Source organism: Podarcis pityusensis, assembly GCF_964106645.2.
Source record: "Podarcis pityusensis genome assembly, chromosome: 4".
Taxonomy (NCBI): domain Eukaryota; kingdom Metazoa; phylum Chordata; class Lepidosauria; order Squamata; family Lacertidae; genus Podarcis; species Podarcis pityusensis.
In genome coordinates, this window is record NC_138027.1 from 75,448,748 (window position 1) to 75,466,141 (window position 17,394).

The following is a 17,394-nucleotide window of genomic DNA, read 5'->3' on the forward strand; positions in this document are numbered from 1 at the left end:
GGTAGTCTTGACTTGGATAAGACGTGAAAGTAGAGTTGCTGCTAACTTCTTAAACTGGGTCTTTCCACTTGGGACTCGAAGGGGAGCAGGTGGCACATTACAATGACACAAAAGGCACGCTCTTCATTTACTCTCACAACAAACAACTTCCTTTGGAATGAAACTGTTTTCTGAGCTAGAAATGGAGCAACTCCATGTGTTTCCAAGTATAGCTACACATCAGCAACTTGCTCTCCAAAGTGACAGCAACACAGCGTTCCCTATGCTTCATCGCATGGCTTCTTCTTTTCTATGCTGCTATATGTTTGCAGGAAACTGAACATTTTTAAACAGAGTGCCAGGTTATTTTAAATTATGCTTATGTTTGAAGATAAATATTTATTTTTAACATGTTATGCAATTGTTATGCTATAGTGCTTGTGTTCATAGTCAAGAGTATTAAACCTGTAATTGCCCCTCTCTCTCTTTTGTTTCATCCTTTAAAGCACTAATACTTAGCACTAACAGCATGAGTTGTCTTTTATCTGTCAATTTCAAAGCATTTTACAATCATGAATAAAGCCTCAACATACTATTGAGGTTTCTAAGCACTATACCACCTCTCCTGGGCAAAGTGGTTTAACTTGAAATAAAGTTTGAAATATTCTTCAGTCAAATTACAAAGATACACTATTCAAAACATACATACAACTAGGTGCATTGAGCAGCGGCCCTCCCCCAATCAAGTAAAACAATAGAATAGAAATACTTAACTGAGCAATAGAAATACTTAACTAAGCAATCACATCGGTTCTGCCCTCCACTAACAAAAGTCCTGCCCCCCTAACAAAGTCCTGCCCCCCCCAACAAAAACCCTGGCTATGCCCATGTCCCATGTTTGTCCAGACCTGCAGATCCTTCAAGCGTCCCTGTGTTCCAGAGACAGTCCTAGATTTACAGAAGCCATCCCAGTTCCTGATTTGATCCCAGATTGTCCCACTTTTCCTTAGAATGTCACTATTTTCATCAGAGAAATGGGAAAGGGTATGGTAGGACATCCTTCTTTTCATTGGAGCATATGGAGTTATGTGACCCCCAAGCCAAGGAGATACGTAACTATACAACTTTTAGAAGACACCTGAAGGCAACCCTGTATAGGAAAGCTTTTTAATGTTTTATTATTATGCTTTTATATATGTTGGAAGCCTCCTAGAGTGGCTGGGGGGACCCAGTTAGATGGAAGAAAAACACTGGGGCCTAATTTGAATAGTAGAGTGCATGGTATCTGGTGGGCGGGGCTTGTGTGTCTTGCTCCGGAATCAGCCCCTCCCTTCCGTGTGTGTTCAGTTAAGAACTTCAGTTAAGAGAGACCAACTGCCTGTTCTTGTTTCTTGCCTCAGACTTGCCTCATGATGTTGTTTCAGTTTCTCTCAGACATTATGTTATTTTCTTACAGTTTTATGATTAAAACTTAGTTTACATTTATGTGAGCCACTTATTTTTCTCAAAGAAAAAGAAACTCTGCTGAAGAATGGTGGAATATCCTAAACTTGGGTGAGTGAGGGAATTTTGCCAGGAGGATTGATTTTGTTAATCATCCCCCCACCTCCACAACAGTAAATAATATAATATAATATAATATAATATAATATAATATAATATAATATAATAAATATAGGACATCCCCATTTTCACCAGAGGAATGTTGTAGGATATCGACCTACACAAATAAACCATACCACCTTGCCCAATAAACCAAGAAAATCATTTGCTTCTGCCTTGCTGACTCCTTATACAGTGGAACCTCGGTTTTCAAACACCTCGGCTGCCAAACATTTTGGAAGCCGAACGCCGAAAACCCAGAAGTGAATGCTTCGGATTTTGAACACACCTTGGATGTTGAACGGTTTCCACGGTGCATTTTTCCATTTTCACCATTCACTTTGTTGACAGCTCTTTGATTTTCGGTTTTCGAACATTTTGGAAGTCAAACAGACTTCTGGAACAGATTATGTTCAAAAACAGAGGTTCCACTGCACACTGACCATGGATTGGAGAATATCCACGTCAGGGTTCTGGAACTGCCCACTATAACCTTCAGCTGACCCTAAAAGAATGTACAGATCCTTTCCAATCAGTTTTATTTTCTATAATTAACCTCACTTTGAAATCCCATCAAGTTGGGCTTCTTGTCCCTTTTCAACTTCTCCCCCCCCCCCCCCCGGTCTTATGGATTTCTTTTTATCCTCAGGAAGCCCAGTTTGGATTATTTCACCTTCTCCTGACCCCTCTGGACACATGCCCCTCCTTAACCCCAGATCTTTGTGTGAAGACGATTCACTGACATCTGGGTACCATGCCAGACTCCAGAGATGCATTTGTATGCATAGTGTCCTCCTCCGCCATGCATGCAGTGCATGTTTAGAAGTAATAGTTCAAGACATGTGTTGGTAATAATAAAATACCGGAAAGCAGGGAATTTTATTGGGGGGGGGGAATGGCTTGGCTTTTATAAAGCCTCATCTTAATTTCTTTTTTAATCCTGCTTCCTATACTTTGCTGAGAATATCTGGACAATTCCTACATAAACACTTATTTGCATGTTATTGAAAAGTGAGTCCCAATGAGTTCATCAGGGCTTAGTCCCAAATGGGATTTCAGTCTTGATCTCAGCATTAGCCACATAGAGAATGGCTGGCTGATGACTCAATGGTACTTAACCTTTCTTGGCTTAAGTAGAACATTGAGCCAGCAAACCCTAATCTGGAGGTTGCATGGCACAATGGGTGCAGCCAAAAAGTGAGCATGACCAACACACACGAGCATGCAAATGCACCCTATCTCAGAGCACTACACATACAGTGCGCACACACAGAAATCACCCCTTCCTATGATCTTCCCTATGCTAAGTCCCCTTGCGGTGCCTTGTTATGAGCTCTCCTCCAGCTATTTTCCTTTGCATTACAGCCTAGCTCAGTACTGTGATGGGCAGGGAAATTGCACCCTCACCCCATCACTGCGTTCCTCTCCATCACAGCCTAGCCAGCATGATTTAACTGGCCGAGAGTTATCTCCCCACCATGGTGCCTAGCTCATCATTCTGACAGGGACTGTCTGGTCTAGGCTGACAATCTCTCTCCTAAATGATCTGCGGAATCCTCTTAAGTGCTGACAGGTGAGAGGAAGAGACAACTAGCCTCGATGGCTATGTTATACCACCAGGATGCTTCTGAATACCCGTTGCTAGGAATCATAGGTATGCTTGCATGCTTTTGGGGGGCTTCTGGTTTTGCCACAGTGAAAACAGAATACTGGACTAGATGGGCCTTTGTTCTGGTTCATCAGGGCTCTTCTTGTGTTCTGAACCATCTCCCGAGTGCTGGCTCTGACAATCTCAGGAAGCACTGGAGAATGTGGACCCAGATGGCACCATCCCCGGTAGGGTGAACATTAGAACGTTAGAGTTGGCTAACCTGTGGCATTTCACAGGTTGCTGGGCTATAGCTCCATTCAACCCTTACCATTACCCCAAACAGCTGGGGGGTATGGGAGTTAAGCAACATCTGGAGGGCCACATTAGAAGATCTGGAGGCTATGGCTTAGGCAGACGTCCACTTTTTCTACACTCTGTTGTACATGCTGGATCTCAAGTTGTTGGCATAGCAACCACAACATTCTACTGATTGAAGAAGGGTTCATAATGCTTACTGTGCATGATTATCTTAGACAGACACTAGAAGAAATTCACATTTAATCTATGTAAAGTGCCACTAGGGCGACTATAAAATAGATATTGAAACTATTCAGATGACAACAGCATTAATCGAAGTACATCTCCTTGTCAACCGGAGCCACTTGGATACTCCTCAGGCAGAAAGAAAAGGCAGTGAGTGTATCTACAAACGCAATGACCATTTCAGAGGATGAGAAAATTCTTGCTGGCATTTTTCAAATAATGTGTAAGGTAAAATGGCATGGACCTACATATGCAATGAAAATGCAATTAAGTGGCTAACATACAAAAATTCTGTTTGTAAATCAAAAAGCATACAAGAACAGTATTCATGGTTGCTGCACTGTAGACAAATGTGGCTAAATTAAGGTGTGGTGGTAAGAAAACAGGAATTTAATTATTGCAATTAAAAAATATGGTCTAAAACAGGTAGTTTCATAATCAAGTTGTATTTTTATTTCAGTACGTTTTTAAAAACTTGTACCAATATCCAATACTACATGCTGTAACCTTTTTCAGAACAACCAGCAGTGAAAGGAGATGTCCTTGTGCTGTTTTTTACAGATAAATAAATAAGAAAACCTTATGATGTATTTATTTAAAGAATGAATAAACATTCTGCTGTTTGAAAATATTGCAATGTTTTAGGATCCTTGTATCAATCCTAGTGACTAGATCAACACATTAACATAAATATACGGTGGTCATTAATCTCAATAATATTGTTTGTTTTGTCTATATAATCAATAGTATGACTAATGCTATCTTGGCAATGCAATATTTATTATGTTTTTATCTGCAACAATATTAACACCATCGCATCAGCATCTGTACTTGAGGTGCTCTATTAAATTTCTTCTGTGTTTAGCTAGAGGTTTAATGATGGATTTAATGGTACTATATTGGGGAAATGCCTTTGGCCTTTACATTTTCATGTGAAAATATATAAAAGAGAGCAGTAATTCAAGCAGTTATGCATCTTGTAAAGATTTTATCCTTTTAATCATTTGCACACAATATAAGATGTTATACTGCTGCAGTGTGCATATGGAAGACCATAAATATAAAATAAATTCAGCTGCTTAATTCGCAGAAACGACATATAATATATATGTGCTTAGAATAATCCATAGTAAAATCGGTCCTATAGATTAGGATGCTTTGTAAAATAATAGGAACTGTTGCAATATCAGATTAGGAGAGAGTAGAATGCTACTTCCTAAAGATGTCTCAGGGAAAACCTGTGGGTTGAATCCAACTGTGCCCCTCTACCAATCAAAGGCCTCTTCTGCAAATGGAAAGGTTGCCTGCAAATTTGCACAGTAACCTTGCATGGGAAGAGCTGAAATCTGGCTGTGTGCTCCTGCTAAGATGGATGGATGTCACCTTGTACGCCTCCTTCCAGCAACTCCTGCAGCCAAGCTAGTGCCAAATGTATTGCTCTGCTTTACTTTGGACCACATCAATGAGGCCAAGAGTGGGATCTTGTTGTCTGGGCAGCCCAGGACATCCATACACACTGCCCAGGCTTTTGCACCCTGGGGAGGTCAGTCGGTGCTGCTAACACAGCGGTTTGACTTCACCCCCAGAGGCACACTCCATTGTCTCTCAAGACAGCCAGGTGCCAACCAGAAGAAGCTCCTGTTAGCACAATGTCTCAAGATACATACTACCGCAAGGCATTGCACAGTTTAATGCACAAGCTCTCGCAAAATGTCACAAGCTGCCGATTTATACTAAAACCATATTGCGCAAAGACTTGGTTAGCTTCTGGGGAAACAGGAGCATTAACAAAAACACATATAAGTGGCATCCCTATTGGAATGTTCATGATGCAACCAGGCTGTTCTTAAATGTCTCTGCACAGGTCCATATAAACCATATAAACTCTAGACCCCATTTCCTTTCCCCCCCACTCCACAGAGGATCACCCAAGGATCTTTTTCAAGCCCTTTATTTTTTCAGCTGAGCCACACTTCTATGTTTCCATTTTCCCCATCTATATTTGCTTGCCATCCATATTTTGCACACTGCTGTTTAACTCTTGACTCACTGTGACATTGGTTAAACTCTTCTGTTAGTGCTTTGCAGAGCAGAGCTAGTGGCTATATTATATCCGCTCAGGGTTTTGCATGGCTATTGTTGTTGTTGTTTTGGATCCAAGCCAGTAGGAGTCTTGCCATGACATGTAATGAGATCCAGATGACAGCCTAGACCATGATTCCAATTACCTTTATGACTGTGAGCACAAATGTTCAATTCCCTGTCTGAAAACAAGGGCTGATGAACTGAGAAACAAGGGAGTATCATGGACACATATGGTCTAAGTTACAAATGCAAATGCAACTTAATAAAACCCTGATAGGTTTCTTCAAAATCCATTGGCTGGAAACCTCAATCAACAGACACAAAAGGGGGCAACATAATACAAATAACAGTACTAATTTAGCAAGATTAAAGAGCAACATGAACATTTTTAATGAGAAAGCAGACACCTTTGCAATACTCGCACTATGATATGTTGCTTAGCAACAAGATATAAAAATGATGTACAGTGCAAGTGATTTCTTCCACATATGAAAGCAGCACCCTACCAAAGCAGCTTCCTAATGCACTCTTACAAAATAAAAATCTAGTGAGACCATTTAACACTCCATTTTCTGCAACATACCCTATTAAACAATCATGTGGGTTGTGTTGTTGTTTTGCTAACGTAGTAATACACCGATTTTATTTAATGATTAGACAAGGGTTGTGCAGAGACAACAGAGACAGCCATAAATGAATACCAGCATTTCTGAAATAAATTCTGTAATGAGTATCAGGTCTCCAGACTTGATAAGTAAAAGTTCGAAACAATAATTTCTCTCACACATTTGCCCTCAAAATCTGGTTGTTAAATATATATATGCAAAGACAACTTAATATAATGGTCAACATGTTATAGGACAACAGTTGAATGAATAGAGAGAGGGAGGAAAATAAAGTGGGTCTACAGAGTAACTAATATAAGGAAGTCAGAAGTGCTGCTCCTGGGAATAAATTCTGTTTTAGCCTGAAAGCTCCCTAACGTGACAGGTGGAAGTAAATTATATCAGAGGCAGCTCAACTTCAAGGTGTTGGCTTGGCCATCTGGGAGCGGGACTGGAACAGCTGTCAATTAGACCTTGGAGTGAGCAGAGAAAGGTAATAGAAATTTTTGCCAGCCTAATTATAAAAGATGCTCTGCAGCCAAAACGTCAAGCCTGGAGCCAAGAGATAGTGAGGGGGCCAAGAAATCATGAACCTGATTTCTGTGGCTTGCGAGGCAGGAGAAAGACCTAAAGTAAACTTTTTAACTTTCTGGAATTATTCTGTTTTGCAGGAATAGAAGCAGGTTACACACATGCCATACCGAGAGATCTTCAATACTTGGACTTGGCCCTTAACTGTATCTTACACCCCTTCAATCCATGATCATGTCTGTGTTGCTAGCACAACACCTCAGACATGGCGCAAATAATTCCCCATCCATTATCTTCAGCGGAAGGGAAAACATTAAAAATAAGCTGCTCATGGGTCAGAGACCACTCTGCTCAATTCACCAGGACAGAGCATAAGCATATGATAGAATTCAGGACCCACTTTCCAGCATACAAACACCAGTATATAAGCTCCACACTGGGAAACCATAACTCAAATTATAAGAATCCCCTGCATGGGGCTGTAACACTTTGGCCTCATATCATTCATATTTAAAGCTTAAAGGGTCAGAAACAGGGAGAAAATTCATGCTAAACACTGTGCATAAAAAATCCTGCCCCCTTTTTTCTTCTGCTGAGGCTTGAACTCCTATCTGCTGCTCCCCAGCCTCATGTCCTGTTTGGTGAGCCACTGGAGGTTGCTGCTCTCTGTCTGTGTCTATGACTGCTCTCACTGCTCATTCTAGTCCCTTCCTTTGGCTACTTGTCAAGAGTCCTTAACAGTTGTCCCAGGAAGGCTAATGTGCGGCTTCTTCAGGCGTTCTGCCCAGAGAGATATGTAGGTGATGTGCTGAATGGACTCTCCTTTCTCCCTTTGCTCTATGTGCTTCAAAATGGTGGCTGTGAGGAGTACGACCTGCCTGTAGGGATAGCTTCAGCATGGCAGTAGTGGGATCATTGCTGGCTGTGCTATTGGAGCTTGCAGGCAGGGATCAGTGTGGCATTGTTTTGCATGCTGCATAATGCTGGGGTGTATGTTGGGTCATTCTGCCCATTGTAAGGTCATTGACTCCCTCCACATGAAGGTGACATGTGGACATGTTTGCCAGCACAGTCCTTGACTGGTGGGTTTTGACAAGTGTTGCCAGGGGCACTGAGGGTATGCCCACCATTTGTGTCTTTTCTTGTTGTGTTTCCCTCCTCTGTTCCAGGCCAAGCATGCGTTGAGTGCAGTGCCCATTCCGTAAGTGTAGTGGAATGCAGTAGGTTGGCTTTGAAAAAACAGAACAAACCAGAAGCATGTTTGATGCTATTTCCCATGAACATCAGACAGCTTTGGAAGTGCAGCAGCTATATTTATTAGACAGAATGTCAGAGTAATATTCTAGGCAGGTACTTGCAATAAAGGCAACTAACAGCCCATTCTCAGATGTAAGTTCTGTTGAGTTCAATGGGGCTTGCTGCCAGGTAAGTGGTTATAGGATTGCAGACTAAACGATGGGAAATGTTATCATGTTATTGAAAAATATATAAATATGTAAATGCATAAAGGCAAGTGAAGTGTGACACAGCTTCCTAATTGCTTAACATGATTCCCACTAGATGCATAAATTAGAGCTCCTATTAGCAGGACTATGAATAATAATCAGTTTACTTTCTGGCTTGTATCTAAATATACTTTCTATATGATTTCATATTTTATTCAGTCAGTTAAAAGCAGAACATCTAATTACAGTTCCTATTAAATTTCTTTCTTCTTGCCACAGAGCATGTGTGATGACTGATTTTTTTTTTTTTAAGGCAGCATTTTTAGCATATGGAAAAATCATGTTATTATTAATGCATTCCCTGATGACTCTACATTTCAATTCCCTTAATTATTTAGTCATTGCTGATTATGTCTTTTCACAATTCATTATCCCATTTCCTGCAACGTAGACATTTTATTCATTAAGTGTCAAAATGAAGGGCCTGACCTCCAGAAAGATAATCAGGAAATAAGTGGCAGATACAAAAGGTCTAGGTTTTCTTAAGTGCTCAATACTCCATCAAGACATACCATCTTCTTAGGAAATTACAGTGCAAGTCAAACATCATTTAAGAAAATATTAAAGGACCAATTGACACACAGTAAGTGCTGATTTCTATGAGTTTCCCCCTCCCAAAATATACACATTTTCAAGTCAAAAAGAACTGCAGTACATAAACACCGCTACCTAAGGCTTCTAATATAGAACAAAGTGGATAATTCCACAGAGCATGTGTGTACTATACTTTGTAATGTGTTTATATATTTCAAACTTTTGAACTCAGCTTTTGATTTTAAGGAAGTGGCTAACTAAGAAAGCAATAAATTAACATTTTAAAACAGCCCTTACGGCATATCAACAAAACAGAACTGCAGCAGAAAGTTACCGAATTCCACTGCTATTTTTGCTAATGGAACTTCCATAGCAAAATACCTGGTTGGGATTCAGACCCTGCTTTTGGTATTTCCAGCGAGCAGTGCTATTTTTCTGGAAAAAGAGGTGGCAGAACTCAGCATCAACGCATCCCTTGTTCTCTTATAATGGCAATGGCGCCCACCTGAGAGGTGCCAGAACTGAGTTTGGGCTGAAAAAAAGCCCTGCCTGTGAGTCTTTTGACCTTTTTCCTCTACCATATCACAAACATTCCCTCTAATGTTCCCTCTACCATATCACTCAGTTTTGAAAGAAGATTGTCCTGGGATATGGGGATATGCTGTTCAAAACCAGCTTAGGGAAGTTGATCTAGGTAATTAACACTGATGGACAGCATTTTCAATATAGGTAACTTCCTGGCACTTCAGTTCTCATCCAACACAAGGAAACCTTGAACCAACATTGGTGGTGGTGGTAGGACATTTTACTACCCTAGCCAAATTCCACTGCATGTTGTGATAGTTAACTGTCCCAGAACAAACCCATGAGTGTGATGTCAGAAGTGTAGCACTTAAAAACTGATCCAGGAAAGCAGCCTTATTTAAAAACAACTATCATGGGGTCACATTTTACTGCAGTACTAGGAAAAGAAGCCCCCTACTGATTAGATAGATAGATAGATAGATAGATAGATAGATAGATTTCTTCTTGGGACATTTTATGCCCCATGTGACTTTTTTTTTAAAAAGGCTTTACTTGTCAGGAAATTTCATTGATTTCAACAGATTCAAAACTTGCACTGGTTAGCTTAAATAAGACAAATATTTCTTACCATGATGCTATTTCATTTTCTTTCAGCTACGTGTGATTTCCTTATAATCTGACATACACTTTGTTATGCATTATTAAACAACCAATCAACTTGCCCCTATAGTCAGCACTGTCCCTCCTGCTTATTTTTCTTCCCTTTTGATAAATTTACTTCTGTTTTCTATCAAAGCGATTAATCATTTCAGCTAGCAGCATACTGTTGACAATCTGAGTCAATGAACTTCAGCCATCTTAATCTTCTCTTAGGTAGTTTAAAATATGCTCAGAATTCACTCACAGGCTTTATTTATACCTCAGGAGGATCCCAATTTTCTAGAATAAAAATGAAGTCTCCAAAGAGCACACTTTTTTTTATTTTAATAGACTTCTTTAATGGAATTTTAAGGGAATAAAGACGAACAAACTGAGAGGGGCAGAATAATATATTTGTGCTTTTCAAGCAGAACAAGTTTTTACCAAGCTACATGGAAAGAATCCTGACCAGAACAGATCTTCCATATTGTAAAGAGGAAGAAAAACGGAAAAGATCATGTTTTCTTGCAACTTCTAGCTATATTATTTGAGAACTATTTTTAGAAGTCTATCTTGTTTAGCCCACACTGCACTCTTGCTTCCTGTTTCAGGAAATATATTTGTAAATTATTTTGACTAACTCAACATCTGCTCTCAGATATCTGACCTTGTCTCACTTTTAGTTTTTGATTCAAAATTATAATGAAGTAGGATTGTTGTATTTGGCTGCAAGGCTTTCCCAGACATGCAACCTAATGTAACTAAGGAGATCCACATGTGGAAACCAGGTTCTTTGTGTATATCACTTGCTACACCAGGAATTGCAGGTGTAAATGGAATGTGTGTCCAAAGGAGCTTCCACAGTGGGACTTAATATTGTAAACAGGTCATTTGGATGTCAGAAACTGCCCTACTTACCAGATTCTCCTGTCTTTCAGTACACATTGTATTCTACCATTGCTTCTAGAAGTTGCTTAATCTTATTGTTTAGAAGCTGAAAGTTCTGTTTATTTGTATTTGCTGGCTTTATTCATATGTCTTTCAGCATTATATTTCACCATACTGCTCAGAAGAGATTTTATCTTATTGTTATTTTTTATTTCTATATACCGTTTTGGCCCAAATATAAGCTGCACCCGAATATAAGCCGCACCCCACGGCTAAAAACGAAGCCAAGACAGTCTTGGCTTCTTTGCTCTTTGGGGCTGGGGGGGAAAAAATAATTCCCCCCCCTTTATTCCCCCCCCCCTAAAAACTAAGTGCGCCCTATAGTCCAGTGTGCCCTATGGAGCGAAAAATACAGTACTTATCCTCCCAAACTTCTCACAGTGGTACCTTGGTTTTAGAACAGCTTAGTTTATGAACAACTTGGAAACAGAACGCTGCAAACCCGGAAGTAGGTGTTCCAGTTTGTGAGCTTTGCTCTGGAAGCTGAACATGTTCCGCTTCTTGTTGAGTGTGTTCCGTTTGCAAATTAAGTCCCCCACTGCTAATCAGAGGCTTCCTCTTGAGCTGTCGGCTGATGAATCCCAAGCACCCATGCAACACAGAGGTGATATTTGGAGCTTTTGTTTTTGCTAATTTTTTTTGCATTTTTGTTTTTGTGGCTTTTTCTTTTTTTGACTGTGACTTGTTCTTCGTTTTATGGGACTGACTTGTGACTTTGTTTTTGTGACTTGTTTTTGTGACTAAGTGGAACCCAGTGCAGCTACTGATTGATTGTGTGACTGTAGAAATGGATAAAAGCCCCCCTTCAAAACAATGACTATCATCAGTGCATGTAAGGAAAAAAATAATTTTAATTTTTATCATCTACAATACTGTCTTATTTATTTTATAGTACAGTACATTGATTATTGCTTTCATTTTATGGACCAATGGTCTCGTTAGATCGTAAAATTCATGTTAAATTGCTGTTTTAGGGGTTGTTTTTAAAAGTCTGGAACGGATTAATCCATTTTGCATTACTTTCTATGGGAAAGCACGCCTTGGTTTTAGAACGCTTGGTTTTGGAACAGACTTCCAGAACAGATTAAGTTTGGGAACCAAGATACCACTGTATTCACTTTCCCATTTATTGATATTTTGCTTCATTACTTAAGAGGGATGGGGAAGCAAGAGAGTACCAGAACAATATGAATTCAATAAATGCCAAACAATTACAATGCACTGAAGAGAAATGAAAGCATCTTGCTCGCAACTTATACAAGAAAATAATTAAAATGTGAGCTTTCCATAATTCTCCTATAAGTGTAAGGTTTCATTTCCTGTCAGTAACAATTGGATTTGAGATATTTGGTGGAAGGAAGTTAGAGCAGCAACAGACATAAATCATTTTCTCAGGTTAATGAACATACCATAAATTCCCCACATTCCTTTTAAGGAAAATGAAACACCAATGTTAGGGCCTTGTTTTCGTTTGTCTAGCCTACAATGACATCATTGTAAAGGAAGACTCTCCAGGATGCTATAGGAGAACATTATTCTCTCTCCAATGACAACAGAACAGCAGCAGGAAACTCCTGATACCATGCAGATACAACTAAATCCAGTGCCATCTAGTGACTAACCACATCATGACACTAATCATATTGCCCATGCAACATATAGATTTCTCTTTTCTCTGGTCTTTATATTTCAAACTGTTGGTATTTGTTATAGAATGCCTGGGAAGCACCAAGTCAGATTAAGCATTAATAAATAATAGAAGGATAAACTAGAGTCCTACCCGTAAAATTTCTTCAACGCAGCTGTCATCTCCTCCCCCATTGTCCTGTAAACAAGGAGTAACACAGATATACAGTGAGAAATGATGAGTCTGCAAAAATGTAAATTAAGTAATTTTTTAAACAATGTTAATTTTGTCCCCATTTCAGTAAGTTAGAATCATTGCTTAATGTACTTGATGCAGTTAAAAAACACCAAAACTGAAGTTTAACTCTAAGAGTTTGGATTTGATATCCCACTTTATCACTACCCTAAGGAGTCTCAAAGCGGCCAGCAATCTCCTCCCCCCTCCTTCCCCACAACAACCACTCTGTGAGGTGAGTGAGGCTGAGAGACTTCAGAGAAGTGTGACTGGTCCAAGGTCACCCACAGCTGCATGTGGAAGAGCGGGGAATCAAACCCGCTTCACCAGATTACGAGTCCATTGCTCTTAACCACTACACCACACTGGCTCTAAGGCCATAATTCATCAGAAGCCTTTTCTGTATAAACCCTGTTGAAATGAAGTGACTGTTGCTATGCTTTACTCCAGTTGAACATAATTTCTCAATAAATTGTCCCTTTCATGACAAAATAAAATGAAGGTGGAATTAAAGGCCAGAACAACTTTTACTAAACAGAAAACGGTAAATTGTAAACATAATTTTACCTATTATACTCCTCTTCCTAAATGTTCATCAACATTACCTTGCACCAAGAGGAAACACATTGTACAACACAGCTGAGTAAGATACAGTTTGAAATTACACTGTATTAAGGGTGTAATCTGTTGAAGTAAGGATAGCATAATCACAGCTAAGAAGCTCAAATCAGATATAGGACTGACACTCTTCTTTGGAAATTAAACCAATGTCCAGACTTTAACATTCAAAAACTTTACTTGCAGAAACTTATAGCTATAGATGAATTATAACATAATATTTATAGTCAAGTGCTTATCCAGGCATGGGCTTACAGTTTCTTCTAACTTCCAAACAAATATTTTCCTCTCCTTTTCAAAGCTCAGCACTCAGCCTTCTGTTTCTCAGTTAGGCCATGCTTTGCAGCTCCTATGAGAGATCTCCACTTTTACCTTCTCCTACAGCTTTGTTCTCTTTCTTTTGAGCAGAGAAGAAGCACTCCAACACTCTATTCAACTTAGCAGTGTTCACAGTGGATTCTAAAACACAGTCATCTTGCTTCCTATAAAACTGAGTCTCTCCTTCGCTAGATAGCTCCCATGTGACCAACGTTAGTCAATCACATGAGAAGTACCAGAGAACTCTCTAGAATTCAGTTACCAGCCAATCCAATTTAAACACATGGTAGTGCATACAAGCATTTACAATTTCAGTGATTTAAATTACTATACGTAACATAATGCTCATCCATCTCTGGTGGGATCTTGGTGGATTGTGTTTTAGAGCTGGGGCCACTGCTTTTCAGAAGTTGCCTGAGTCAGAAGGACAATGACCCCAGGGAAATTTGAATTTTGCTGCTGAACTGTATATTGTCACTTTTCTGATGTACTGCATATTTACATGGACTTTCCAACTGCTGTATTGAAATATTCCCCAAGCCAAAAGTCTTTGGGTGCCCAGAACACTTTCCTGTAAAGATGTGAGAAACAACAACAGCTGATAACTTTAGATCAACAGCTTCACATATGAGTTCTTAAATAACCCCGGGGTGGATGTCATCAAGACCCAGCAGCAACTTGTTAATTTTTAATTTGTCAATTAGATCCAGGAAAAGCAGTTCAGGCATGAATGTCTGTCAAATATCTTTCATAATGAAGACTGCCGCAAAAAAAAATACAGTCTTCAGTAATGTTTTCACACATTTGTTGGCTAATGGTCCAACCATCTTCTTGGTTGGTTTCTTCTTTCTTCTGTATTTAAAGACATTGTTGTTGTTTGTCTTAATGTTTCCAGTAATATCTTCCTTCTTCAAAATAAAATTCACTTGCCTTCCATTTGTTCTACCAGTACTGTAAGTGTTCCTTCTCCCCACCCCCTCCTCATTTGGGCAAGACATTCACTTTTTAAAGAAAGGCTTCTTGCTTCAAAAAGTCCTGCATCACATAACAGTCTGGCTTCTAAAACGACCCAGTTTTCTGAGAGCTCCTGTCTTCCCCTCTAATTGACCTTTACCTGGCCAGCCTTTTACAGAGCTTGCAGGAAAGTGCTCCTGGTTTTATTGGAGGGGAGGAGGCTACTCTCAAGTCCCACAAGCCCTGACCATTTATTGCCCAGCAGTTTTGCTCTGAACCTCAAGATAAGATTCATTCAAAAGCTTATCAGTGCAGAGGTTCTGCTCTCTCAGCTAGGTTCAGAATGTTCAGAGATACTAAACTGTCTGAAATCTCAGAGGAAAATGGCTTTTACTGCTTTGTGGATGGAAAATGCCAGCAAGCACATTTTTTTCCGTTCCTGTGATTTCTTCCTCTTGAAAAATAAAATAAAAGCTTCTGCTATAGCATGCTGGCGTGGAAAGAAAGTGCTTTCAGGTGGTACAAATTCACTCCATATTTGTGTGTTCACAGATATGACTAAAAATGTTATATAATGCTGGAGGATGCCGAAATATACTCGGAGTCGAGTGTGGATTTCATGCTCTTTATTCAGCTCAGAGTAGTGAGGAATGGAAGTTCCCCCAAAATGTCTGCTTTACATTATTTACACAATGGGCCCCACGTGATTGGCTAATTCTGGGATTCTCCTGTAGGCCAATCAGGTTGCGGATCCACTTCCACCTGGAGTTGGATTGGCTGGCTCCTGTGGACCAATCAGACTGCTGCATTCTGGATCCTATTGTTCCAGGACCAATCAGACTGCTGCATTCTGAATCCTATTGTTCTAGGACCAATCAGACTGCTGCATTTTGGATCCTATTCAACTCAGTACATAACAGATGCACAGTGACTACACACTGATACATCACACTAAGAATGAATTTATGCATTTACCAGAGAATAAGATATCTTGAAAGCAGTGAGTCTGACATCTGTCTAGTTAGAAGTACGGTAAGTCCCACTTAGTTTGATGGGACTTACAATTAAGTATGCATAGGATTGGACTAAATCACAAGTACGTGTGTATAGGATGATGGCTTCAACCCAAACCCAAAGGGACTTACTTCTGAGCAGATCTAAGAACATAAGAAGAGCCCTATTAAATGGAGCCAAAACCACCTTCCATTTTCCTGTTTACACAATGGCCAACCAGATGCTTATGGTGTGCCCACAAGCAAGATGGAATGCAATAGCCCTCACCCATGGTTTGGTGACCAGCAACTAAAATTTGGAGGCATACTGCCTCCAGCAGTAGAACATAGCCATTGTGGCTGGTAGCCATACAGAGGCTTATATTCCATGAACTTGTCCAATCCCCTTTTAAAGCCATCAAAGTTGGTGGTCATCACTATGTCTTGTGAGTGTAAATTCTATAATTTAATTGTTTGATGCAGTACTTTCTGCTGTCTGTCCTGAATCTTCCAACATTCAGTTTCATTGGATGGCTTCAAGTTCTACTGCATGCATAATCTTGCACACCTCTATCTTGTCACCCTCTACTTGCCTGTTTCATTAAACTAAAAAGCCTAAATGTTGTAACCTTTATTCATGGTGGAGTGACTCCAACCTGTTGGTCATTTGGTTGCCCGTTTGTGAAACCTTTCCAGCTCTACAACAGCGACCAGAACTGTATACAATATTTATTGCAAGTGTGCTCTCAGCATCGTTTCGTATAATGGCATGATGATAATGGCAATGTTGTTATTCTCAGTCCATTTTCTAATGATCCCTAACATGAAATTTGCCTGTTTTGCAGCTGCTGAGCATTGTGTGAACATCTTCACTGAGCTATCCACTATGATCCCAAGGTCTCATTCCTGGTTAATCACTGCCACTTCAGTCCCCATTAGAGAATATATGAAAGTATGGGAATTTTTTCTCCCAACATCCATTATACTGCATAGGATCGTACTGTTACTCACTGGTAAAGGTGCATAGGTTTTATTTAACATATAGACAATAGCTCTTCAGAGAGTTGAATACGATATTATAGAAGAGTAATTGTCAATGGTCCATGTGTTCAATATGTCCACAAGAAAACAGGTTCGTATGCAAGCGCTGAGATGATTTTGGAGTGCAGTCTGTTTCTTGTTACTAGGGCCTGGGATTTTTACACTGTGATTGAAACCTCTTAAGGTTAGGAGCGGGGGAAATGAAACCTCTTCAACCCTCTCTAGTTTTCCAGCAACATTGGAGTAATCAATTATAAACAGCTGCACTGATAATATTTCACTTTATAAAAGATGCCTGGGCACCTCCAGTGAAATGTTTTTTAGACATTCTAGCCAGGCATCCTCATAACTCTTTAACATTTTGCTCGTATAAAAAACACACACTGCAGTCCAGAAACAACAAGAGGAGATGTAATGGACTGGAACTGTATAGTTCTATTAATAAAATATAAGGCTTTTATTGTTATTGTGAAAGATTGATTGCAGAAAATCAATACTTTGTCACAGTATATTAATGCTTTTC

General features: G+C 39.7%; 1 protein-coding gene and 2 long non-coding RNA genes across 11 annotated transcripts in view; 2 read left to right on the plus strand and 1 right to left on the minus strand.

Moving 5' to 3' along the window:
• Positions 1-17,394, minus strand: part of AFF3 (ALF transcription elongation factor 3) — a 243,119-nt gene that overhangs the window by 113,309 nt on the left and 112,416 nt on the right. For 7 of the 8 annotated variants that reach the window (XM_081002935.1, XM_081002932.1, XM_081002931.1 and 4 more), the window contains one exon: positions 12,868-12,912. The exons of the other annotated variant lie outside the window; for it this stretch is intronic. In XM_081002935.1, coding sequence (XP_080859061.1) covers positions 12,868-12,912 — 45 coding nt within the window. The remainder of the gene's footprint in view (positions 1-12,867; positions 12,913-17,394) is intronic. 8 annotated transcript variants of the gene reach the window in all.
• The window catches only part of LOC308475955, a 106,493-nt gene that overhangs the window by 32,350 nt on the left and 56,749 nt on the right, over positions 1-17,394 (plus strand). The window lies entirely within an intron of this gene.
• Positions 1,272-16,782, plus strand: LOC308476005. Its single transcript, XR_013985633.1, has 2 exons — positions 1,272-1,533; positions 16,676-16,782. It is a non-coding gene; the product is annotated as an uncharacterized lncRNA (long non-coding RNA).